The 24,324-nt window shown below is 39.1% G+C and overlaps 2 protein-coding genes across 7 annotated transcripts in view; one reads left to right on the top strand and one right to left on the bottom strand.

The window, feature by feature from the left end:
• Positions 1-687, bottom strand: part of antxr1a (ANTXR cell adhesion molecule 1a) — a 31,561-nt gene extending 30,874 nt beyond the window's left edge. The window contains exon 1 of the mRNA XM_028033265.1: positions 191-687. Coding sequence (XP_027889066.1) covers positions 191-372 — 182 coding nt within the window. The 5' untranslated portion in view covers positions 373-687. The remainder of the gene's footprint in view (positions 1-190) is intronic.
• A 3,963-nt stretch (positions 688-4,650) lies between these two features.
• kansl3 (KAT8 regulatory NSL complex subunit 3) lies at positions 4,651-22,682 on the top strand. 6 transcript variants are annotated; one of them, XM_028034101.1, is made up of 21 exons: positions 4,651-4,770; positions 6,338-6,610; positions 6,739-6,909; positions 7,015-7,105; positions 7,349-7,534; positions 7,666-7,794; positions 8,137-8,253; positions 8,352-8,450; positions 8,729-8,800; positions 8,876-8,950; positions 9,051-9,208; positions 12,975-13,227; positions 14,146-14,302; positions 14,608-14,685; positions 14,923-15,096; positions 18,004-18,091; positions 18,308-18,435; positions 18,820-18,929; positions 19,799-19,997; positions 20,644-20,762; positions 21,546-22,682. In XM_028034101.1, exons 2-21 carry the CDS (start codon positions 6,402-6,404, stop codon positions 21,549-21,551), a joined length of 2,619 nt encoding a protein of 872 aa, XP_027889902.1. In that variant the 5' UTR covers positions 4,651-4,770; positions 6,338-6,401; the 3' UTR covers positions 21,552-22,682. The 6 variants fall into 6 exon arrangements, with proteins under 6 accessions (XP_027889902.1, XP_027889903.1, XP_027889900.1 ...); XM_028034102.1 differs by having other exon boundaries at positions 4,744-4,899; positions 21,609-22,682; XM_028034099.1 differs by having other exon boundaries at positions 4,744-4,899.
• Positions 22,683-24,324: the final 1,642 nt, after the last annotated feature.

Here is a 24,324-nt window from a genome sequence, read left to right as displayed (position 1 = left end):
GGTAACATACTTTGAGAAAATATGAGCTGTGGGTAACTGGCAGTAAGACTTGCATGCAATGTCACTGGAGATAAATTTATGTTACATTATTTACCATTCTTGTCAATTTGAGCTGGATCAGTCGACATGTGTAAACAGAAACCATTTGCTCCCCCTGTAAAAGTGCCAGGTGAAGTGTTGGCTAACTTACATGTCCAGAACAAAGTAGAGGTCAAAACTTCCGAAGCATGAGGACTGCTGAGCCTGCCTCCTGTCCTGGTTTGGTCCAGCATCCACAGCAGTGAGCAGAACCAGCGTGGCACCAAACACAAATGGGAACCAGAGCCTCCTGCTCCAGCGCTGAGACATCATTCCACTTAGAGAAAATCTCATAACAATCAGACAAAAAAAAGGAGAAAGGATTAATCCTTTTTGCAGAATCTTCTGTCAATCCTCCATTGATGTTTTCAGATGCAGTAATCCAAGGAGAAAGCTGTGAGTTTTGTTCAGTGTTTGAAGAGGAAGACTGAGACAAAGCAGAGGGGCTGGTGGCCCCCTCTCATCTGCAGGGTCAAGGCAGCAGGCACATGGATAAGAGAAGCTCCTCAAACTACATCTGAAGCTGCTCTTTTGTTTGTGCCATGTAGACAGAAAAACCCTCCAACCCTGGATGTGTTTGCAAAAACTTTCCATGTGTTTCTCTCTTTTTTCCTGGATCTTAGTGGGAAGAGTGATGAGGACAATGTTGTGAAAGCACCATAATCTTCTGACTACTCCTGCCACCTAGTGGACAGCAGTGACCCCACCAAACACTGTGTGATTTGGCACTTAAGCACTTACCCTATGCCAATTATCTAATTGCAGCCCTGCCATTGTGTAAACAAAGAACACCCAACACGTCAATGCTTTCTGCAACATTTCATTTAAATATCACCAAGCTGGAGAAAAGAAACACCTGGAAGGAGTTTGAAATCATGTGTGAACATGTAAGTGAAGTGGGAAATATATTTTAGCTGCTTGATTTTCTTATTTGTAAAATATATTTCAGAAGTTACATGACTTTTTCTCTTTTTCATTGCTTGTTATATGGTAAATGGACTGAACTTATATAGTGCTTTTCCAGTCATATTGACCACTCAAAGCGCTTTACACTAGAGTCACATTCACCCAGTCTCACTCACAAACATGTCACACATTTATACACCAATACGCAGATCAGTTAAGTGCCTTGCCCAGAGGCACATCGACAGGAGGAAGCTGGACTCGAACCTACAACCTTCCGATCGCAAGACAACTACTCTACCATAGAGCCACAGTCGCCCCTATAAAGGGTATTAACCCAAGCGTGTGAGAGTCTTTGAGTCTTGTGCTCTGAACAACTTTAAAGGGTTTTTTTTTTTTTTCTTTGGTTTTACATCATCTATTCTGGATTATTACCCCATAACATCCTCACAGTTCAGAAATGATGGAAAAAACAAAGTGTTCTTCCTATAAAGAAACAGTTCATGAAGAAAAAAGAGCATTTGTACAAACTTTATGATATGGATCAAAAATACTTTCTGTATTTAGTGGCCAGATATGAGCTAGCAAATAAAAAAAAAAAGGACCAGTCCATAGTGAACCTGTTAACGGCTGGAGGCGGACACCAATATTCAAAGAGTTTCTGGTTTTTGACCTTGACTGTCTCCTGGTAAATCTCTCTTTTTGTTTTTCCCTGATTTTCATCCAGTCACGACACTCATCTCTGTTTTTGTGTTCCAGACGCGCCAGTACAACCACATCTAACAGGACCACTTCAACATCATCACTTAGTGTCTAATAAACCTTTTGGTAACCATCCCCTTGTCTTGACTGCATGTTGAGTTCTGCCTCATTTACTTAAACGTTACAGGATGTGGATATTCAATGCTGAAACACACTGACTAGGAAATGACTAAAACATTAATAATAAATGTCGAACTGACAGTTTGAACTTCAGTCATAATGAAGTTCATATGTATATAAACTTCTACATTTTAACGTTAATTTAAAAAACTAAAAAAAAAAAATTCTGAATGAAATAAGATTAGTTTGGCCTGATTTAACTTCAGACATTGAGGAAAAGAAGAAATGCATGTTTTTATTCTGTTTATGTAAACGTCTGGTTTCAACTGCACATACTGTGGCTTTTTTACTGCTTGTGTAAACTAAAAATATATATATTTTGCTTTCTTTCATAGGTTTTCTTGTAAATCGCAAAATATAGCATGTTTGTATCAGTTGCATGATCAACATTGGTGTCTGTGGTATGAATTTATACAATTTCTTTTTTCCTTCCTTCCTTTCAAATAAGTGACGCAATTTCTAGATTACCTAGTTTTAGCAGCTGGCACTCCAGCACATTTCTGTATTTTCTTTTTTACTGTGAAAAACACTGAATCTACAGAAAATGGCCCATAGTATCTGTGGATATTTGTTCCCACTTTCATTACTATGAGGTTTAATTAAATTCTCCTAAATACGTTTTTTATTCATGTCTAACTAATTCACAGAACAACTTACTTATTCACTGCAAATGCATTTGCGTTCTTTCAATGCAAATGCTTACATTGAAAGAAATACAGTATATGGTGCTCCCTGTTTATTAGGAATGAAAAACATACAGTATTAGATCCACAGAGATGAATGTCTTTGCCGTGTCCTTTCAGCCTTGATCTGGCTGCCACTGCTAATCAATGATTTACTGAAACTGAAACTGTTGTTTTCCTTTCTTAGTTTTTTTTTTATAAAGGACCACAAACATTCAGCAAAGCAGACATAAGCACCTACTTGTCTAAACACAGTTATCATTGGACAAAAAATTCTCAATGTCCCGTTTTTGTTGCTGGGCATAAACTAAAGTTTTTTAAACCAAGAGAGAAGACAATTAAGACAAATAAAATTACACTATTGTGGATCTACAGTTATTATACTTTAGTCAAATTACTTTGTTTCATTAATATATGGCACATTTAGCTTACTGTTTGGTTAAAAAAATAATAATTTACAGTAAAATTGTTTTTTGTATCTAATGTTTTTGGCCAATGATCACTTTCAACTTGATATTTATGGCACTCCTAGCAAAAGTTTTGGACATCAGAGGTTTAATCCCTTGGCCTTCTATGTCACTGTGCCTTTTGGAGATGAAACTGTCAGCCTTGAGTAAATATTTGAATCAATAGTTAGATTTCAGAAGGTCAAACATCTTTTATTTGTGCAAACACATAACAACCATGCTGAGCTGAAATGTGTAAATTGTCACAAGTACATTTTTTGTATTAATTTTTTTCAGTAGTCATGTGAAGGTCCTTTACAAAGTTAGATTAAAGGATCTTCTTAGTATTTCATAAAACCATCATTAGGATGTTCAGATAAACTGAATCAATAATTGCATTATTTTCCTACAGCAGCAAAAATGGGACAGAGCTCGGATGAGTTGTCTTTCTTGTGGACAACATATTGGCATGCCTTCGGGTCAAACACAGAAACACAATCTTCAGGGAATCTTGTTGGAGTTGCATACCTGAAATCAGACAGCAAGCAGAAGAAACAATGAAATGCATGTAAATCTAACTCTTCTTTTATATTCATAAAGGATTTTATTTGCACGTACCCATAGCAGCATTGATCACAAGTACAATTTTGACATTCACTGTTCCTCCATTTTGTATCTTTAGGATGCCATGTCAAATCCACACCATCCTGGCAATGGGTCTGATTTTCTCCTTCTGGCAGAAACAAAACCAATATATGCGTTTGAATATTTAAAGCATAGAAACCTTATCATAAGAACCATAAGTATTATGTGAATGTTTCGTTTTACCGGGTGTCCTAAGTTTGAAAATACACTGACAGTCTGACAGCGACATCAAGACACAGAACAGCATAGCCAGCGCCAAATATTTCTTTAGATTTAAGAACACACAGTGCACTTTAATAAACAACTGAATACAATTTTTATGTAAATATAATCAATCCTTTTATGTATGAATGCTCTTTTAGAGTTCAAGCAAACAATTCATAAAAAATATAACAAGAGTTTTAGAAACCCTCACAAGGAACTTTCAATGGAAATAGTTAAATAAAACTTACCATTGTGGCTCTGTGATTTGTCAGTTTTGACTCTGTCCGGGTAAAGAAATACATGCTGAAATCTCCTTTGAGGACTGTGTCTCTTAAATACTGCTTTTTGCACGGACCTTTGGAATCAAACATCAATATAGGAGTGTTTACTTCATTTACTGGAAGGGGTCATAGCACATTGGGGGAAAAAAAAAATAAATATATATATATATATATATATATATATATATATATATAAAATGTGCAAAATAGACAGTTTTTGGGAGGGTTGTTCTGTTAACTGCTTGAGCCCTCGAATTACCCTGTTCTAAATCTTTTTATGATTTTAGAGACATGTTGCTGATGATATGAATTAAAGTGAAAAGTCATACCGTTATTCTGTTGAACAAAGAAATTAAGACAATTATTATTATTAATAATGTATAAATAGCCTCACCAATCTTTATGCTTGTCACACCAAAAAAACACAGTCAGTTTAATTTGTATTACTTTTTTGTATTTTTGACCAGTTTCCAGCTTTATGATCCACTGCAGTGATCCAGTCCATGTTTTGCGTCACTCTCTGAGGCGCCACAAACTGGGTTGCCATAATGGGTACATTTCAGCTTCTACTGTCCTGCCTGTTATCAATGCGAGGAAAAGGGGGAGAATTGTAGCGCGACAAGGCAACAAACCAGACAACAAAAGAAAGTAAGGGCTTTACGCAGAGTGGTTTTATGTTGCTTGCAACATTTTCATCATATTGTTTAATACAAACCTCTTTTTTACTTACTCGGCTCGGAAGTCATACCGACAAAGATGATCTAATCAGATGAGGAGGTATATTTCACTGGAAGCTGTAACGACGTCTTACGTATTTGCTTTTAGCTTGCTATGCTAACATCCTTCTGCTAGGCCAACCCACTCGAGCCCTTTAGCCTGTTCAAGCTAATAATGTTTTGTATTTTTAAATATCTACTTAAACTAAAAGTGCGATACTGTTCGGTGGGGGTTATCATGATTTACTTAATCTTACAAAGAACGCAAATACGTTTACGTGCAGTGACTGAAGCTGTTTATTATGACAATTTTTTCAATTTGTGTTTTGGCTTATTACTTTAGCCTTTTTGGCTTTTTTAAAAATTATTCTCTTAATTCCACTTACTGCTTCTAAGACGGCCGAAGCATTCTCAGACACACATAGTGACTGAACATTTTCCTAATTTGAGCATTTGTTTATGATTTACGTGTGCCAGAATATTAACACAGCATGAATAGTAAATCATTTTCTGGGTTGACAAGATTCCATGTATAATGTTTGAAGCTGTGGATACAAATGTAGGCTTGACAGCATGGTAGTTTAAAGAAAATCACATCTAAGGTCATAACCTAATATTCATATAACTTTATTATATAACTTTTTATAAGTACGACGTGCGTGTGTATGTATTACGTTTAAAATGACACCAATATCAGGTGTACAGGTTCAGAACTAGAACAGCGACTGCATCTTAAAGGCAGAACATCTGGATTTATTTGTGTTTTGTTTTGTTTACGTTTCTCAATTTACATTTAGACCTATGGAGTTGAATATTTATTTTATTAACATTTTTTTTCAAGCTTTGGAAAAATCAAATGTAGTTTTGTTGAATAGAAACTTCAGTTTTACACTACATATTGTTATTTGACATAGTTACCAATAAAGTGTCTGGAAAGTTGCTAATAGTAACTGACCTTCTGTTATCTATTAGTGGGACAATCTCCAATTTAGTTCGTTCAGATTATTATAATATGATCTAAATCTGTACTGTCTAATGCTTTGATAGTCATCTCTATTTTCTTTGTTTCACCTCCAATACGATGAGGTCTCTTACTTTTGTAAGATACTTTTTATTTGTGGTTTCAGTTTATCGTCATTTATTTTGTATTAATGTGCTTTTCAGTGTGTGCTTAATGCGTCACATTGAACACAGTTGGGATAAATCGACCGACATAAGAAGTGAAATTTGTAAACAAGAAGCTGGATGTGCAACGTCTGTCTTTCGGCGAGAAGAGCAGTAGTGCTGGGTTGGGTAGAATAAGATTGTTGACTAGTCTCTGAAAAGTCACAGAGGATTTCTCCCTCAGAAGCCATCGCAGCGAGGATAATAGTGGTCTACATAACTTTGCAAAACACAAAGTTTGACATTGATTCCTCAGTAGGCAGTAAAACAAGAGAAAAGTTATTTTCTTATTTCTTCAAGCATCTCTAAACGCTCTCCTGTTCCTCCTTTTCCAGATTCATCTAAACACCCCACCAGTGGCTGGGGTCTGTTTTGGGCCAGGCGTGGCTCAGGAAGAAGATGCACCGCGGGGATAAGGACTTACAGTCATCTGCACGCAAGATGGGGACGTCCTTGCTTTTCCAGCTGTCGGCCTACGAACGCGAGCTGGACCTGGTGTTTCTGGACCACAGCTACGCCAAACCATGGAACGCTCACCCAGATGCCAGCAGCGCTCGGCCCACAAGAACGCTGTTTGTCACTCCGCGCCGTCAACCTGAGACTTTATTGTGAGTATAAAAAAAGTTTTAAGCGTTCTAAGGAAATAGACACGTGGCTACTTTGTTGTTTACTCTAAAGGGTGAATCATTTCTAAACAGTTCCTCGTACGATTCCTTTGTTGTTTTCTTCCGTACAGAGACTCGGATTCCCTAATAGATGTGGAAACGATCACACCAACACCTGTTCCCCTGTATGACAACCAGAAGGCTCAGAGTGTGATGAAGGAGTGTGAGAGACATGTCCTGTTTGCTCGAACAGCCGCCGATGGCCCCCCACCTCCAGATGACTGGGAGGAACATATAAACAAGTAATCAGACTTGCTTATTGATCACTTCTACTGCCATATTTGAAGCTTATAAGTCTAACACACCGATCAGCAGGTCAGTGTTTTGAGATCATTGTTCTTTTTCAGGACGGGCTGGTCAGTGACCCAGAACAAGTTGTTCAATAAAGTCCTTAAAGCTCTTCAGGGAGAAAGACTGGCACGACTGGCCAATGAAAATGTAACCTTTTTTTTCTTCGCTGTTGTTTCTGTATTAGTTTTCAACTTTAGACTGTTAATTTGTGTGGAACGCATCAAAATGTTTTTTTTCTTTCTGTGCTTGAATATTATAATCGCCTTAAACTTCAGTTTTTGTGTGAGTAAAAGTTGTTGCGATTTTCTGGATTCGGTATTTAGACGAAAGACCCCGAAATGCTGCACTTGATCAGTAATGACACATTTTTTCTTCATTGGTACATTTTAGGCTTCCAACGAGCCCATTCTGCGGAGGATAGCTGTAGACAAGTGTGCCAGGAAGGTGCGACACGCGCTCGCCAGCGTGAACTGGGAAACCAAGCTGACGCAATGGCTGCACACCATGCTGATCGAGTCGTTGAGTCTCCCCATGCTTGCTGCTTACTTGGATGTGCTGCAAACTTTAAAAAGCAAGGTATGATTTAGTCACCCCTTGGTCACCAGCTCTTGGTGTATATAATACACCAAGATCTGAGCTGGTGTATGTAATATTTCATTACTTGCTTGATCAGAGAGCTAAATTTTGATTTTTCTGTTTACGCGAAGCTGCCGACGCTCATCGACAGAATGCTACTGCCGTCTGCAAAGACTGGAGCTCCGAGTGCGGAGGCTTTGTCTCTGCTGCTGAAGCGTCCCTGGGATCCTGCTGTTGGAGTTCTTTCGCAGAACAAACCGGTAAAATCCATGACTAATGAGAAAGGAAGTATTTATTGGATGTGTTTTTTTTTCTTCAGTGTAAGTAGTGGTCAAGTCTTGAATAAATTACAACAAAGTTTTTCCTATGCTTGTTGAGTCAGAAATCCTCTAGCAGCGACTTATCTGGGTCTGTAGTTGGTATAAAACCATTTATTTGTTATTGCATATTTCCCCTACATCACACAGCCATAGTTTTAACTTAAATGTGTTTTACTACAATTTTGTATGAAAAAAACTAATGTTTGACTAATACTGCGAGATGCAGCATGTTGCTCAGATAGATGTGACTTGATCCACTCTCCATCCATCTGTATGTTGCAGTGCAAGCTTCCTGGGTCTCCTCTGATCCTCATCGCGCCGTCTAGCCCAACAAATCCGTCTCTCTCCACCTCACGGAGAATGAGGTTTTGGCAGTCGCAGCTCTCCTGCCTGGGAAAGGTCGAAAATCTCTCTCTGTTCTAGTTTTCCATTTGGAATGGAAGTCATTTTGTTTTCCTTGCAGATAAATGTTTTAATGAGTGCTGTTTTTACTGCAGGTCATCCCGGTGCACACTCATGTGAACAGTGGGGCCAATATTGGAATCACACAGTGTTTGGAGCACATGCTGGGAACGGTCAGAGCCAAAGTCATGGAGGTGTGTCTTTATATATGTGTTTATCACTGTGTGGTTGCTTCCTATCGGTGTTTTTAAGATGTACATTAAAAATAATTGTACCCATCAAAATATCATATTAAGAAGTTGCTTTTTGTTTGTAAATATTATGACTAGCCTAACAAAATCCTTGTTTTTATCGATAAAATCTACGGCTCTAAAACCAGGATAAGAATGATTTGCCAGTTCACCACGTGTGCAGATCCACATATGCTATAAAATGTTTTTAATGATATTATTCCGTAAACTTTGTCCAACAGGTTCACAGTCACTTCCCACACAAGCCCATCATCCTGGTCGGCTGGAACGCTGGCGCGCTTATTGCTTGTCATGTAAGAGTTGAAGAATTGTACCACAGTCATGCATCATGATGTGTAAATTTATGTTTTTTTGTTGTTTTCTGCCAGGTATCCCTCATGGAGTATCTGACGGCTGTCGTGTGTCTCGGCTTTCCGCTCCTAACAGTCAACGGACCAAGAGGGGTGAGACCTCAACTATCCTCGTACTCACCGTTAAAAAGTATGCAAACGTCAGCTTGAATTCAGGTCTGTGATGAGCTGCTGGTGTGTTGCTGGTCTGCAGGACGTGGACGACCCGCTGCTGGACATGAAGACCCCCGTGTTGTTTGTGGTTGGGCAGAATGCGCTGCAGTGCACCACAGATGGCATGGAGGAGTTCAGAGAGAAGCTGAGGGCAGACAACAGCTTGGTGGTGGTCGGAGGAGCAGACGACAACCTCAGGTTGGTCACCGTCCTGCTCTATGTTTAAACTGGTGCAAGAGCCGGTTTAAAGCTTACTGGTTCTGTTACACCTAGAGAGGCAGCTTGACGCCTCTTCGTTAGCTAACTTAAAATTCTTTCTCTGTTATATTGAGCTTAGAGAATCACAATGCGGGGAGACTGTGGTATCAGTGCATGACTTTTTGAAAAAACATGCAGCAGTTGATGTGAAGATATACCAGCATCAAGAGATTTTTATTTTTAACTGTCTAATGCCAAAAATAACTTTCTGTCATTTTTGTTAAATGTGGGCATCTACTGCTGTGAAACTGCATATTGCATCAACATACACACCTGGAATATATTGGCCCACACCGCTGCGATATTAATATTGCACATACTGATGTTGTTGTTGCAATATTTTTTGCAGTTCTACATTTTATCTGCTGTTTATCTGTTATTTATCCCGTTGTTATTGAAAGTACATGGTCTTTTATCACCATCTGTCAAGAACAACATGATATTTAATAATCTATGTAATCTTGAAAAGTCAGAAAATGAAAGTTTAGAGTTCCCAGAGTTTCACATTAAATTTTCTAAGAGATATTTTACTCTGACCTTTATTTTGTGAAGAGTGGGGCTTTAGCATTGATTTACATTTAGCTGATCATCTTTTTATCTGCGGTTTACTCATTACAACTCATCAGATTTTGCCTAACTCACTGATTGTATTGTTTTCTCAGTTACTAACAGATAAACACGTATATTGAAAAATGGGGATTAGAAGAGATCATTTCACTTCTATAGGATTTTAAACTGGGCCCAATTCATTTTAAACTGAAACATTTTTATTAATCCGGGTGAATGCTTTATAATCCCAAATATCTGATCTGGGATCAGGACAGGTAGCGCTGTAAAGGTGAAACAAAGATCCGTTTGAACCTCTGTGTGTCCGTGAAGGCGAGGTGCTCGTTGTTGCGCAACACCCCCCCCCTCCTTTCTGTCTCTACTCTCTCACTCTCGTACTTCCTCTTCTGAGAGGGGAGATGTGCTACCAGCTCTCCGTCTAACGGGTACGTTGAGTTTCCTAAATCTGCTGGGATTTACCCTGTCCAGAACTGAAGTAAACTCTGTTTAAGCTGGTTTCGAGAAACGATTCGCCTGGTTATCTGACGGCCTACATCCAGGTGTCCCACCCTTCTTCCCCCTGTGAATTAGCCAGACTGAGCAGCCTACAGCCAACTAGTTTCACAGAGCACACCTGTTAACGGTCGCTCGTTCTCTATTTTGCAACTTGCATTTGTTATTGAACCAGGTAGGTTTTAGTGACTCGGTCGAGTCCCAAGGATGTTGTTTTACATATGGGCTACCAGCAACCTAAAAACATTTTCCACTTTTTCCTCTCCAGAATCAAACATCACAGCTATTTTACAACCATCAAAGAACTTTAAGGTGACTCATTAACTGAATGTCCACAACATCTTTAGATTTTCTTTATGCTAAATATTTTATTAGTAAGGCATTTTTGCAAGGGTCAGTACAGCTTAATTCAGTAGCAGAAATAATCAAATAAGTAAAATCAATCATCTAGTCTATCTTTCCCTACTGCTGACACTGAGAACTAAAAAAGGAACCTTAGAGCGAGACGGACGGAGTTTGGCGCCTCGAACCCCAGACCTGGCACGACGACGAAGAAGGTGCGGCAGCAGGAGGAGGAAGTTGATCGACGAAGGCAGGGATCTCTGTAGGTCCGATGAACTTCTTCCCCGCATGGATGCTGAGGTCACACAGGACTTGGTGCTGGCAGGAAAAAAGGCACCAGTTCTTCTTCCTTGTCTTTGTCTTCATCTTTGTCTTTGGGGTCAGAACCCAGCCGATGAGAGAAGTGCGATTCGAAGCCACAGATTGTGGGCCTGACGGGTTGGTCTCCGTGTGCAGGACAGTCTCCGGCTCCGTGGCCCTGGCTCTTCTTCAGCTGCAGAGTTCTTTGTCCATCTCGATCTTGGCTCGAAGCTGCCCGGAGGATCCAACGAACGGTTCCTCTTTTGCACCCACCTTATATAGGGTTCATCTGTCTGCTTAGACAGATGATCTCATATCCGTCACTGTCTTAAGAGACATCATGTCATGATGTCTGTGCCAATGTCTCAGGGCTGCTCAACCTCCTGTTTCCATATAAGGTGCTGATCATCTCTGCTCTCCTGTTAGTTCCCCTTTTTCCCTTCCTGTCACCTTTCACCTACCATCTACCTCCAACATATCAGTGATGTTTAATTGCAGTTTTACAACCTTTTACACCATTTCAAGTTCAATGTCAAAATCACATTTATATCACATTTATTTTCTTTAGCTTCTCTGATTTAGCATTCATTTATAATTTTATAACCATAACTTATATCACATTTATTTTCTTTAGCTTCTCTGATTTAGCATTCATTTATGATTTTATAACCATAACTTATTAGTTACTCTTATTATAATCTTAATGTGAGTTATTACAGATGTTTTCTGAAAAGAAACCAAGAATAATCTATTATTCTAATTATTTGATACCAAAGTTACATTTGCTTGTTTTTCTTATAAGTGTTCTCACAAATATAAGTGTAAGTATTATTACAAGTAAATCAATATTAATATAAGTATTTTACTTTGAATCTTATCAAATTACTCAAAATGTTTAGATTTAATTTTTTAAAACTTTCATGCTTTAAAATAGTCTCAGCTATTTTTATAAATCTGCAGGCTGGAAACTTCCTCTTTTTCCAGGAAACCTGCTTTTCCTGTTTCATGAATCTCTCTGACTGACTATGATTTCTTATGATTAGATAGAAAAAAGTAGAATTAAAGCAAAGTTTGCATGAGACAAAAACAACACACACAACTAGATTTATTTTATTGACACTTAAGTCTACTGTTGGGCCTTGATATCACTTGAGTGATTCATTTTAAAGATAACTTTATTTATTATTACTGTTAAACTAACTTTATTGACACTTAAGTCTACTGCTGGGCCTTGATGTCACTTGAGTGATTCATTTTAAAGATAACTTTATTTATTATTACTGTTAAACTAAAATCTCCAGCATGGGGAAGTGGGATGAGCTCGGATTTTCTTGACACCCCCTCCACGAGGTCAGACCTTTCACATGCTGGGAGTCCATCACCCTCCTGCAGTTCGCCGTCCTCATCCCCTAGAAAGAGAAGAAGTTCGTCTGGGATGTGAAGATGCAGATTCTTCATCCTCAGTTTTCACAGAGGGCTCGGTGTAGTCATCAAAACTCCACTTCTCTTGACACTTGCAGTTTTTAGTTCAAATTTTTGCTCAGCTGAAGCAGCAGCGTTCCAGTCATTGAGTTTCGCTGCTGCTTCATTGGGGGCGTTAATGTGCTGGTTTGTACACTGTCTCTGTGTATTATTGGAACGGGCTTCTCCTGATGTTGCAGTGACTCAGTTGCTCTACGACGGCAACATTTTTGCATGTAAGCAGCACAAAGCTGGCTCAGTTTGGTCTGTGGATGAATCGCCAAAGAGAACAGAGGCGACAGAATAGTTTGGGTTTATTTTTCTCTTGCTGAGAAGTCACAGCTGATGTCTGAAAAGAGATTAAGTAAGCCTCACATTGCAGATTTATGCAAGTTATCAAACTTTTCTTCACTAAATAAATGTATTTTTTCTTAAAAAAAAAAATTGTACTTTATGTGAGGCAAAGAGACTGTAAGGAGTTAAAGTGGCTGCACCTTGGACATCACTTTCTGTTTTTGAAAAAAATCCATGAATTTCTCCACAGAATCAATTCGGCTAAGATGAAGTCGGAAGGTTTGACGCAGACGATGGTGGACCGCTGCATTCAGGATGAGATAGCTGACTTTCTGTCAGGGGTTCTGGCCCGGGCAGAGGGCCACAGTCACGGCTCCGGAGAGATGAGAGACCTAGACACGGAGAAGAAGAAGCGGCCTCGACGGGAGCTTCCCTTTGACGTGGAGAGAGGTCGACCTTCGTCTCCGGCTCTTAGAGTTCCCATTTCACCCTCAGGTTCAGAGGTTTGTTACAATCCTGTATTTGTACAGTAGCTGTGCTTCCATTGATCATAAAATTTCACAAACTGGAATTGCAGAAATAAATTTGTTTAATGGAAACATTTTGAACAATTTTGGGAAACAATAAACAAGTTAAGTTTTTGGAAAAAAAAGTTTTTGCGCTACGATGAGGTGATTATTTTTTTTGGTCGTCTCATAATTTGTGTATTTTGCAAAACTGATTTGTGTCTCTTATTTAATAGAAACACAGCAACTGCAGATTGTGGGGTTTTTGAAATTAGCGGAATATCGCCAAAGTTTTGCCCACATTTGTAATTGAAACAGTCAATTACAGTTTACAAATAGGATTTCTGTGCATGGGGGTTTAGTGTTTTGGTCTGTGTTTTTTGTATAAATTACATACACATGACAATTATCACCATTTTCACCACAGAGGTCATTTGTGGAATGTGAGGACATTTTCCTGCTCCTCACTTTTTTCAGTAGTACTGAGCTATGCTAGTTATGTTTAGAGGTGTGGTGAGAATAAGTTTTGGTTAAACATAAATGTTTCCTTATACCAAAACATTAACGATTTTTTCTTAAAATGTTTTTTTTTCTTTTCAAAGCCAATTGTCAAAATTTTACCCAATATTCTGTTTAGATTTATTCAGATGAAGTGAAGTGAACATCTATTTTTGTTTCTTAAAGTAAAAATGTTTTTTTTTCTTTCAAACAATAGAATGCAACAGATCCACCAGACACAGAAGCCAAGATAAATAATTTACAGTTAAACTTGGGAGCACTGTTGTTGGTGACCCTATTCTCCTGCAAGAGAAGAGTGTAAAAATTGATAATTAGCTTCAGTTTTCTTCTATATAAAATAAATCCTGGATATTTCAGTTGACTCAGAGTTGTGGCGTATGTCTTCTGTTCTCTCAGGATTTGTCCAGCGTCTGCAGCAGCCCCACCTCCAGCCCCAAACCGAAGACTTCTGGTCTGTCTCCAGCACAAAAGTCCAGCCTGATCACAGCCACGCAGCTCCTCAAGACGCACATGCAGCGCTCTGGCACCGTGCTCACTCACAAGCAGGCTCAAGGTTAGTTAATCTCCCAACTCTGGATGCTTTAAAACACTCTGTAAGCTTTCACATTCCTGGTACCTGAGCATAAACAACCCTCCCTTTGTTTAAATATTTTTGGAAGTTAATCGCCTCAACTTTGGCTGAACTTTGCACAAGCAGACGCCGTGGTATGCGAGATGTGAAAACGATTGCAGCGTGTTTTCTCGTGTCACGACATCCGACGGGGTCAGATGGAACGTGACTGAAATGCTTTCCTCTCATCCTCTTGTCTCCTCTCCTTCTGCAACTTTCCTTTCTGGCTTTTTTCCGATTCGTTCCAGCTCAGTTTGCTGCTTTTATGAAACAAAACATGCTTGTGAGGAAAAATCTTCCTCCTGGCACCCCTCCTTGTATTTTTGGTAAGTATCTGTCTATCTGTCTCTCCTTCTCTTTTCTGTCTTCTGGTCTTTTCTCTTCCACTTAGTTCTTCATGTAAATTCAAATAAAGTACCAGTTTAGAAGTACAAAAATATATAGAAATGTTGTATTATAGTAAAAATGATCTTATTTTCCCTGGCAAAGGAATTAAACCCTTATTAACCCAGGTTGCCTCAGTGCTTCTGTCATTGTGTGTTGATGCTTCTTTGCCCATGCAGTTCCAGTGACCAGTGATCAGCTGGAAGGCCTGGACAGAGATGAACTACGTCCTCACGGCAAGAGGAGGCAGACACCCAGTCCCACGCCCAGCAAGGCCTCCAAGAGAGCAAAGATTAAAGTTACCATTGTTTCCCAAAGCGAGTCAGCAGGAGGCGCCATCAGCCCTGCTGAAGGTAGAAAATCTGGATAACTTCTATATTTCCACATAATGTAGTGTTTTGGTTTGTGCTTTCCTGTTGTAGCAAAAGTGCCAACTTTTGTGTGTTTAGTAATGAAAATGATTCATCTCGGGTGACATGTGCCACTCCCAGAATATGTTTAGCTTCACTTAGGAATATCTTAGTTTAGGCCTGTCGTGATAAATGATAAATCGATTAATCGTACGATAAATTAAAACTATCGACGTCATTTTAATTATCGGCACTATCGTCTCTTCCGACCTTTTTCTCTTTCAGCTAATGAGACTGAATGAAAAAAGGCTCAACTCCGGTGCCTCCCTTCCTCATTTCCTTAGTGTAAAGCCCAGCGCACACTGCACGATCTTAGAGCTGTCGGCCGATTGTCGGCTCATTTTCAAAACCTGAGAGACCAAACATTAGCCGACAGAAATCCTAGGTAAAACGGTTCGATCGGGTTTGTTCCTGCCATGTGGTGTCCAACAATGGCCACAAAATAATGGCTACAAGTTCAGTGAACTAATTTTAAAACCAGACATTAATCAATGCTTTACTACAATCTACCTGCAATGCATGTGGCTAGTGTCAGTCCTGACCGAATGAAAATCATTAGAACCTATTTACGTCACGTTAACGAAGAACAGCTGAAAAGTTACCGGGTTTATCAACTGCGGTAGCAATTTCGCTCCAACTCCTCCCCTTGTCATTTCTATATTCTTTGCATGTTGAATAAACATTAATGTTGTTTCCACATATCATCCCCAATGTCCACTGGACTTCGGGTTGCGCCATGTCAGCTGTTTGGGATTCCCCGACGTAATTTCCCCTCAGAAAGCAGGAGGAGAATCCACGCTTTCTGATTGGCTACCTGTCACATTCAACAGGCTGAGTTAAGAGCCCAGTCGGTGAAAACCCCTGATTTAGATCGGAGGGCAATGACGATCTACCGTAACACACCACACAATCTTAGAAAGACCAACGTTCTAAGATTGTTGTATGGGGAAAAATAGGAGCAAAAAATCATGTAGTGTGAACTATTGCATCAGGTAGTCGATGTGCCCATTTTCTCTATTTAAATCTAATTATTACTGAAGGGCAACATAATATACAGACTTCATAATCTGCACTCTTTTGGTTGAATGCAGTATTTATTTTCACTTTGGCTTTATGTTTAGTTTTTTTTTCCAAGTGAGTTTTTTGTTAATGGAGACTGAGAATCCATTTTATTTTTGTTTTTGGTTGTTTTGTTTATTTTGTTTATCAGTTCCAGTGTTAAATATTCTTTTGAAAATAAAGTGTATCTATCTTTGGCAGGAAATCGCATGCATTATTACATCATTTCCATTAAATCAGTGTAAAAAGATCTTCAAACAACATTATCGTTTATCGCAATAATTTTTGAGACAATTAATCGCTCAGCAAAATTTGCTATTGTGACAGGCCTATCTTAGTTTGAAATCATCAACTTTGATTCATAAATGGGTAATTTGCGTATTTATTTATTTCACACTTTAAGCCCTGAAATGAAATGAAATTTGGCATAAAATTTGTGGACACGTTCAAATGGCAAGTTTTCGTGTTTATAAATAAATAAATATATATATTGCAGTGTTTCTATTTTTTGGAAATATAATAATAGGGAATGACCACAGATGTTGCACCGCAGTGCATTCTGGGTGCTTTGTAGCAAAATGGCAAGTGCACTCTCAGTATAGGCAGCACACCATCAGGTTTTTAGACAAAAAAGAGAAAACAGTGAAATAGCAAGAATGAGGGGCTATTCTATTTATCATAGCAGGGTTTTCATAGAGTTCAGTATTATGAGAAAATGTGCCTTTTTTATACATTTTGAATCCATGTGAGACTTCTGACAGTGAACAGAGTGAACCTGTGATCCCGATTTTTTTTCTCTGTTTTTTACTCGACATCCTTAAAAGATCTCCAGAAACCTGTTCAGAAAAATAAAATGCAGCCATTCGAGTCGTGTCTTTCGCTGAAACACGACACGTTTTTGTCCAGGAGAAAAGAAAAGTTTAGGTATTTTAAAAGGAGTTGTGGAACATTTTGTTTATCTGAGTTTTTTAAGACCTCTAAAGTACAGCCAACAGTCATTTTGAAGAGCATCTCATTTCCTCACATCATATTAACGCGTGTTAGTGATGGGTACCAGTCCAGCATGCAAGTAGACACAAAGTTGAAAATGAGCAGTTTTTCACATGATCTTTACGTCTGCGCCATTTAAATGACAATATCTTTAGGATAATGCTTGGATCCATTAACGTTTATTCTGAGTTTGAAGCCTGGATTCGTCACGTCCTGCAGTAATAGCAGCCATAGCTACCAGTTGAGAAATGTGCCATTAAATGTTTCACGTTGTCCGGATCAATATCGCCATTAAAAAAACCCTTTATAAAACCTTTTTCATTTAGGTTTTTAATCACCCCTCGCCCTCATCATTTCAGATTATGATGATATTGCTCTGGTGCTCTATCATCTTTATTTTTGATAGCTTGTGTACTTATTTTTCTATAAATAAAAAGCAAGATTTTATCTTTAATTTGCTGATTCTTCTCCTGATATCTATAGTTTGGATAATTCATTCAGAACATCCAAACTATAGATGTTTTTTGGGTTTTTTTATCTTGGCTCGGAAGTTGTTTGGGAATTCAATGATAAAATCACCAGAAATCCCAGCAACTGACTAACATTCAGATTTCAAGACAAAATGACACGATCCAAAGCTCTTTTGTTGTTGTTCTTTGGTATTGCAATATTACAGAAGCGGAGTAGAGTGCTTTATCAACACGAGGGTGTTATGTAAATCACAGAAAGTCAATCTACTGTCTTCCTAAATCTATCTGTAGCTGCCTGTCCTGATCTTGGGCTCTGTTTCTCTTCTCCCAGGGGGCGTCTCTGGCAAGCCTCTAACTGTGGCAGTGGGACAGACCGTGCCGGGTGCCAAGGAGCTTTCTGGACTCCTCACAGGCCAGCGGTAAGCTTGCCCACTCTCACAGGCACAACATAGAGCTCCTAAAACCCTAAGCGTACCTACACCCACGTCCACGCCTCCCCCTGTTGGACGACAATGTGTCTGGTGCAGAGGGGATCGATGAGAGGTGGTACTCAGAATTTTGAGAGCTGAATGACGGCCAAGCAGCCTTTGCTGGTGTAGCTCCTGAGCAGACTGGTGGTGTGTGTGTCACTGCAGGTCTGGTAGTCTCTCAGAGGTGTCTGGTGCCCTGTCCCCAGGCTCAGGCTCATTCAGCAGCGGGCAGCCTTGCATGGTGTCAGTGTCCTCCACACCAGCCCAGGTGCAAGCTCCAGCCACTGCCCAAGGTATCTCTGTCTTGTCCCGCTTCGCACGCTCAGTTGCACGCAGCTGTGCAAAGAAAACGCAGCACGGCACCTCCAACACACACACCGTAATCTGTTGGCCTGAGTCAGATTGCAGTTCTGAACACTGGATGAGGACAGTGTGTGAGGGCAACATACTTTAGCAAACATCATCATTGATCACCTCTTGCGCCATTGCTGCTCGTCACTGATCCAAACCTTTCCCCCTGTTTTGGACGTGATTGTCCTCGTTTGTGCTTGTGTGTGTGTCCATGTGTTTAACCTTTTGGTTTCTAAAAGTATTAATTTGGTCTTAATATCTGCTCAGGATACTTTTAAAAAAATGTATTTAACTTGCATATTTGCTGTTTATGCTTTCCTCTGCAGCACCGGCTTCCGCCAGCAGTCTTCTGCAAGGTCTAAGTTTCAGTCTGCAGGAGATCGTTACCAAAGCTCCTAACCTTCCCTCCACAGCAACAAGCACAGGCAGTACTCAGGTAAACAAGGAAAGAACTTTATGTTTTGTACAAATTATGATAACAAACAAGAGTATTGGAATAAAACCACTGCAGTTGCTATCAGAAGTTTGCTTACACTCATTAACATGACTGTTGTATTTATTTCTGGCTTTCAAAGATGCATGTAAACAGTTTTTAGGGTCTACAAGAGACATCCTTCAACGCAAAATACGGGTTTTCTTTTGCACAATTTGGGCTTAGTTACCTCCATGAATATGTTCTCTCAGTAAAGGGCCTTTTTTCAGTCTGTATACTCCAGTTAACAATTAATCGATTATTAAATTAGTTGACCATTATTACTAATTGATTTATCATGATTAATACGATTAATTGTTTCAGCCGTAATCTATTGTAAAACCACATTTAGTTTGGGTTGAGATCAGTGTCTAATTGTGTTTAGCTGTGGATTTGAGGTGAATTTGGAGGTAGTTCTTCACCAACTTTGGGAAATCCACAGTTAGCACTGGCAACAAAAGCATATGATGCTGTAAAGCCACTACCGGGCTTTACAGATGGTACAGTTTTCTCAAGTTAATTTGAAACCAATAATTTCCTTTAATCTAAGGAGTAAAGTCTAGGTAACATGACTGATCTAAGGATCCCAAAACATAAAAAGCTAAAATTCATCTTTGGTGATGAGTCTTTGAAGCTGGAAGGCTCAAACCTTTCCATCAAGCTAATCTCTTACAAAATGTCTGAAAAGACAAGTCCTATTTCACAGATTTTTTTGTTTTTCAGTCCCCTAATAAGATATGAAATTTTAATACTAAATTGATTCTATGAAGCTGGATTGATGAGAATAAATAAAGAAAATCTCTCAAGTTTTGTTTTTTTTCTTCTTCTCTCAGGCAGTTTGTGGAAAATCCCAGGAGGCGAGCTTGAGCTCGGTCAGTACCAGTGGCAGCACTCTGCTCCGGGCAGTACCCGTGGTCACCTCAGGAAGCATCTCAAAAACCACCGCCATCCATCAGCTGCTCACCAACGGCGGACTGGCCAAACTGGCCAGCAGCTTGCCCGGCTTGGCGCACATCACCAATCAGACCGCTGGTATGTGTCGAACTGCCAAAACGCGACGGCCACGTTGAATGCCCGGGGGTTCATTCACTCTTTGTTTTGGAAACGGTAGTTCAGGACATTTTTAGACCAGAGAGGATTACGGCATTGCAGAGACATAGAGGACAGATCTGTGGATGAGTGTGAAGACGGGTTTACTCGGAAGGAGCCGACTGGTGGAAAGTTTGCAGAGTTGCACGTTCAGCTGACTCTGCATCAGTAGAACATTTGGACTCATGTTTATGGAAAAATTGCTTAATTATTTGATTCTGAAGAATTGAATATAAAATTATGTTGGATACGTTTGCTAAATTTATTAAAACATTCAATCCAGCCTGCTGCCATTGTCAGTCATTTGTTATAATTATCATTGCATGTTTCTTTTGTTTGTCTCATTATCTCGTAACATGCTGTGAATTGTTATTTTCAATCACCTGAGTTAAATAACATTAACACATGGTATTATTCAGTTCCCGTGCCTGTTGCAATAAAGACTGAAATCAAACTCATCTGTCCATCGTTTCTTTTTATTTTGGTTTTCCTGTCTAACCATTGGGTGAAAAGCACAATTTTGTTCTCTATGGAGTACTAGCATGTCTAGGTTGTTATTGTTACAGGGTTTTTATCTGTGTGTTGTTAGGAGGGCAGAAAGCCCCGGCTTCTATAACGGTGACCCTCCGTGGAGCACGGCCGAGTAGCGCAGCACCTTTCAGCCAAGCAGGTGAAACTGTGACGGCAGCTCAATCAGCTGAGCCCAAGGTGCGTCACTGGAGCCCGGTGAAGCTTTTTAGTTCCTCTGAACACAGCTTGGCTTTATCTTGTCCTGTGCATCAGCACGTACAAACTAATTTATGAACATACGTCTGCCTTTAAATAGGGGTGCAAAAGTGTATTAAGGTGAATAACGACTTGCTCTTGGAAACAGGTGACTGAACGCAGGGCAAGACAAAACGTCTACCTATAAAATCTTAACTTGGGTTGTTGCAACATATTGCATTAAATTGACACGCAGCTGACTTTGCTCACTTTTTCCTGCAGCTGCTGGTGAACTGGCAGAAAAAGTGTTTCCTTGCTTCCAACAGACAGAAATCGGGATGTTTGAATCATGTCCGGTCACAAAAACGCTAATATAGTGCCACTCATCACTCTTGCTCAGAGTGAAAACTGTTCTTTACTCCTTAAGGAGCAAAAACATATTCTGCACAAAAAGTACTTAAAAACTGCTGCTGAATTTAGTGTATTTTTAGTGTAGATTTGCTTCAGTTTGTGTCGGAATCACAACAAATGTTAGTTTTATAAAGATTCTGTTGTTTTCTGATTATTTTGAAATATAAAGAATTGGCTGATATGAAATTTTCATTTCATTTTTTAATTTTTTTTATTATTGTGAAACCAATATTTTTAACCAACATTTGGTGAGAATCTGTTGGCTCACATAATTACATCAAGCACTTAAAGGCAAAATAGGGAAGTGAACTGATTGCTCCCTGCAGATTGAACAGAATAGTTTTGTCATTGGGTTTCACTGTGCCCTTCTCACAGCAATGAACCTCTCCGCTCACTGTGTAAGATGATGCCGCATCGGCGACTGTTCCCTGCCTGCAGTGATGGACACAAAACCCCACGTCGTGCAGAAAAAACAGCTGCCTTGTGTCCTCCAGAGGGGTGTCCCGTAGAGGTGGGAGGAGAAGCTTGGAAGTCATGATTGCTGTGTTTGTAGAGGGATTCAAGCTACAGCGCAAGATCTTCTCATTGTACTTTTAAGTAGGGCATTTTGACAGCCATATATACGACTTGATCACATGTTATTGTCTCTGGAGAAAATTATATTGTGAGTGTAAGCCACAAAGCTACCTGCATTGTGGTAAATTAGCTCTGACAAAGGCAATTGTCAAATAAAAATAAACTAAAATGTTTTTATGCACTTCTCAATTTGCCGAACCCTGGATTATTGTTCTCTCACAGCTTGTTGTAGATGGTTTGAATGTCACAGTTAGAAAGTTTTTAACATTTTTGTTTGATAAAGTTGGTTAAATTTCGGCATTATTCCTTAAAGCATAATGTTCTTCCCGCTGGCTGTGGAGCCTTGCAAAAATATTTATACCCCTTCAACTATTTAGCATTGGTTATGTGATTCACAAACGTTGATATATCGTATTGAGATTTTACATGTTAAACCAATCCAGAATAGTTGTGAAGTTTTTGAAAGATTGCTACAAATATAAATGTATAATCGTGGCATGAATTTTTATTCAGTCTCCTTTACACTATTATCGCTGAATAAAATTTGGTGCATCCAGTTTCCTTCGGGGGTCACCTACATTAAAATAGTCTATTCATGTGATTTTCCCAATTTTATTTAAGAAATTATGAAAATATAATTTTCCTTACACTTTGCTGGCTTATGCTGTTTTGGTCATTAATTCTCATTAAATCAAAGTAAAATGCATCCAACTGTGCAGTCATAATGTGACAATTAATAGAATAGTTATAGGGGTAGGAATATTAAGGCAAGCCACTGTACATCATATCAGAATTCATTTTTTGACTGTGTTATATTTCTCTGATATATCTTCTTTGCGCTAAACTAATTTCAAATGTCATTATTTGTTCAGAATCGCAAATAAAGTTGTTAAACATGTTCAACTCTCACAATAAACTTTGTTCTATTTAAGTGTATTTAGTTTGTACTGTTTCACTGCTTACATTTTATTTGGCCTTCTTGTTTGCACTGAACTGGTTTCTTCCCTCTGAGAACATTTGCTTTGCTCGACCAATCTAAACACTTTTTCCTGTGTGTTTAACAAGTAAAGAGACTCTGGTGTTACATTTTGAGGGATGGATACCATTTTGTGTTTACAGATACTGTATAAATACAGCGCACTCATTGCAGAAGACTTCCTGTCTTCAATTCCACTCAGCAACAGCAATCAGATAAGATAGAGATAAGAATATGTCTCGTCCTTTTTATGTAAGCCTCAGAATTTGCTAAAATGTACAGGAAACTGGTGCCAGACAGTAAAACAAACGTTGTTTACTTTTGCTATCAACTCCAGTAACTGATAGTGGTTTCTTAGGGATCCAACATGTTGATATATGAACTTCTCAGAAGTAATTTTTATGTGTTTGAGGATCCATTTAGATGCAGTGCGTTGCAAAAGTGTTTTCACCTTTTGCCAAGTTGCAACCACAAGCTTCAATGTATTTTGCTGGGATTTTGTCTGATAAGTAGCATGGAATGGAAGGAAAGCTATGTAGGAAGAAGAGTGTAATAGTAATAAGTATTACAATTAGCTACTCATAAAAAGAAGCAAAAACATTCCTTATATGCACCATCTATCTTTTGGGGGTAAACCATGGACAGGTTGCCAGTCCATTACAAAGACACACAGGACAGACAACCAAGTTGCCAGTTGTTGTTGATTCTTGCATTGTGTGTGAATTGTGAGACAGTTATTTTTTGTTTTTGGGCATGTGCACCGACTGATGGCACCCTTTGAATTTCGTTGTCCTTGTGACAATGACAATAAAGATTTATCTTATCTTATCTTATCAAGAGCAATTTCGACAGACCAATTAACCAGATAGTAATTTAGATAAACCAATTAACCTTTTCGGACTGCGGGAGGAAGTGGAAAAACATGCATGAAGGTGGAAAACATGCGAGCTTCATTAGCACAGAATATAACCAGGTTAGTGTAACAGGCCAAGGTTTTTACAACTTCTCAGTGAGTTAAATAAATAAATAAATATTTATTTACGTGTGTAGTATTTGCTATGTCATAAAAGAAACACCAAAAATAATCGTAGTTGGCATTAAAGTTGCACAAATTAACAGCAGACCTTATTTTGTTAAATTTTCTTAATCCGTCTTTTATTTGTTTTAATGAAACACCGACAGGTGGCGCGCTAATTGCATTCTTGGCGCAAAATGCTCGAAAGGTCACGCAGTCTGAGCGCGTGCGTGAGGCAGCGTGAGGGGCGCACGTGCGAGGATGAACCGACCGAGTGCGCATCGTGTGCGGAAGTAAACAAGGCAGACGGAGCTGAGTATAACCAAAACCAAAATATAACTATAACCAAAACTTTAATTCAAGTACGCGAGACCATGGAATTGCAACTCTGAGATATTTGACACTTTTAAAAACCAAATGCCATCAGAGCAAAGCCCATAAATCATTCATTAGCTACATATAATTTACTTCAGTTTGTTTCTATTGACCTAAATTAAAGGTTTTCTGCGGCAACTGCTGTTGATAGTTATAAAAATGAAGTGTGCCGCCGTTATACGCTCGTCAAGGTTCCCAGATGGACCAAGAAA

This window comes from Xiphophorus couchianus, chromosome 12, assembly GCF_001444195.1.
Source record: "Xiphophorus couchianus chromosome 12, X_couchianus-1.0, whole genome shotgun sequence".
NCBI lineage: Eukaryota > Metazoa > Chordata > Actinopteri > Cyprinodontiformes > Poeciliidae > Xiphophorus > Xiphophorus couchianus.
This window is presented reverse-complemented; position numbering and strand designations above follow the sequence as displayed.

Coding starts and splice junctions, on each gene's coding strand:
- kansl3 (XM_028034101.1), top strand. CDS start 6,402: ATGCACCGCGGGGATAAGGACTTACAGTCATCTGCACGCAAGATGGGG. Junction 7,795..8,136: donor TTCTTTCGCAGAACAAACCG/GTAAAATCCATG, acceptor TGTATGTTGCAG/TGCAAGCTTCCTGGGTCTCC. Junction 18,436..18,819: donor AGCTCCAGCCACTGCCCAAG/GTATCTCTGTCT, acceptor TTTCCTCTGCAG/CACCGGCTTCCGCCAGCAGT.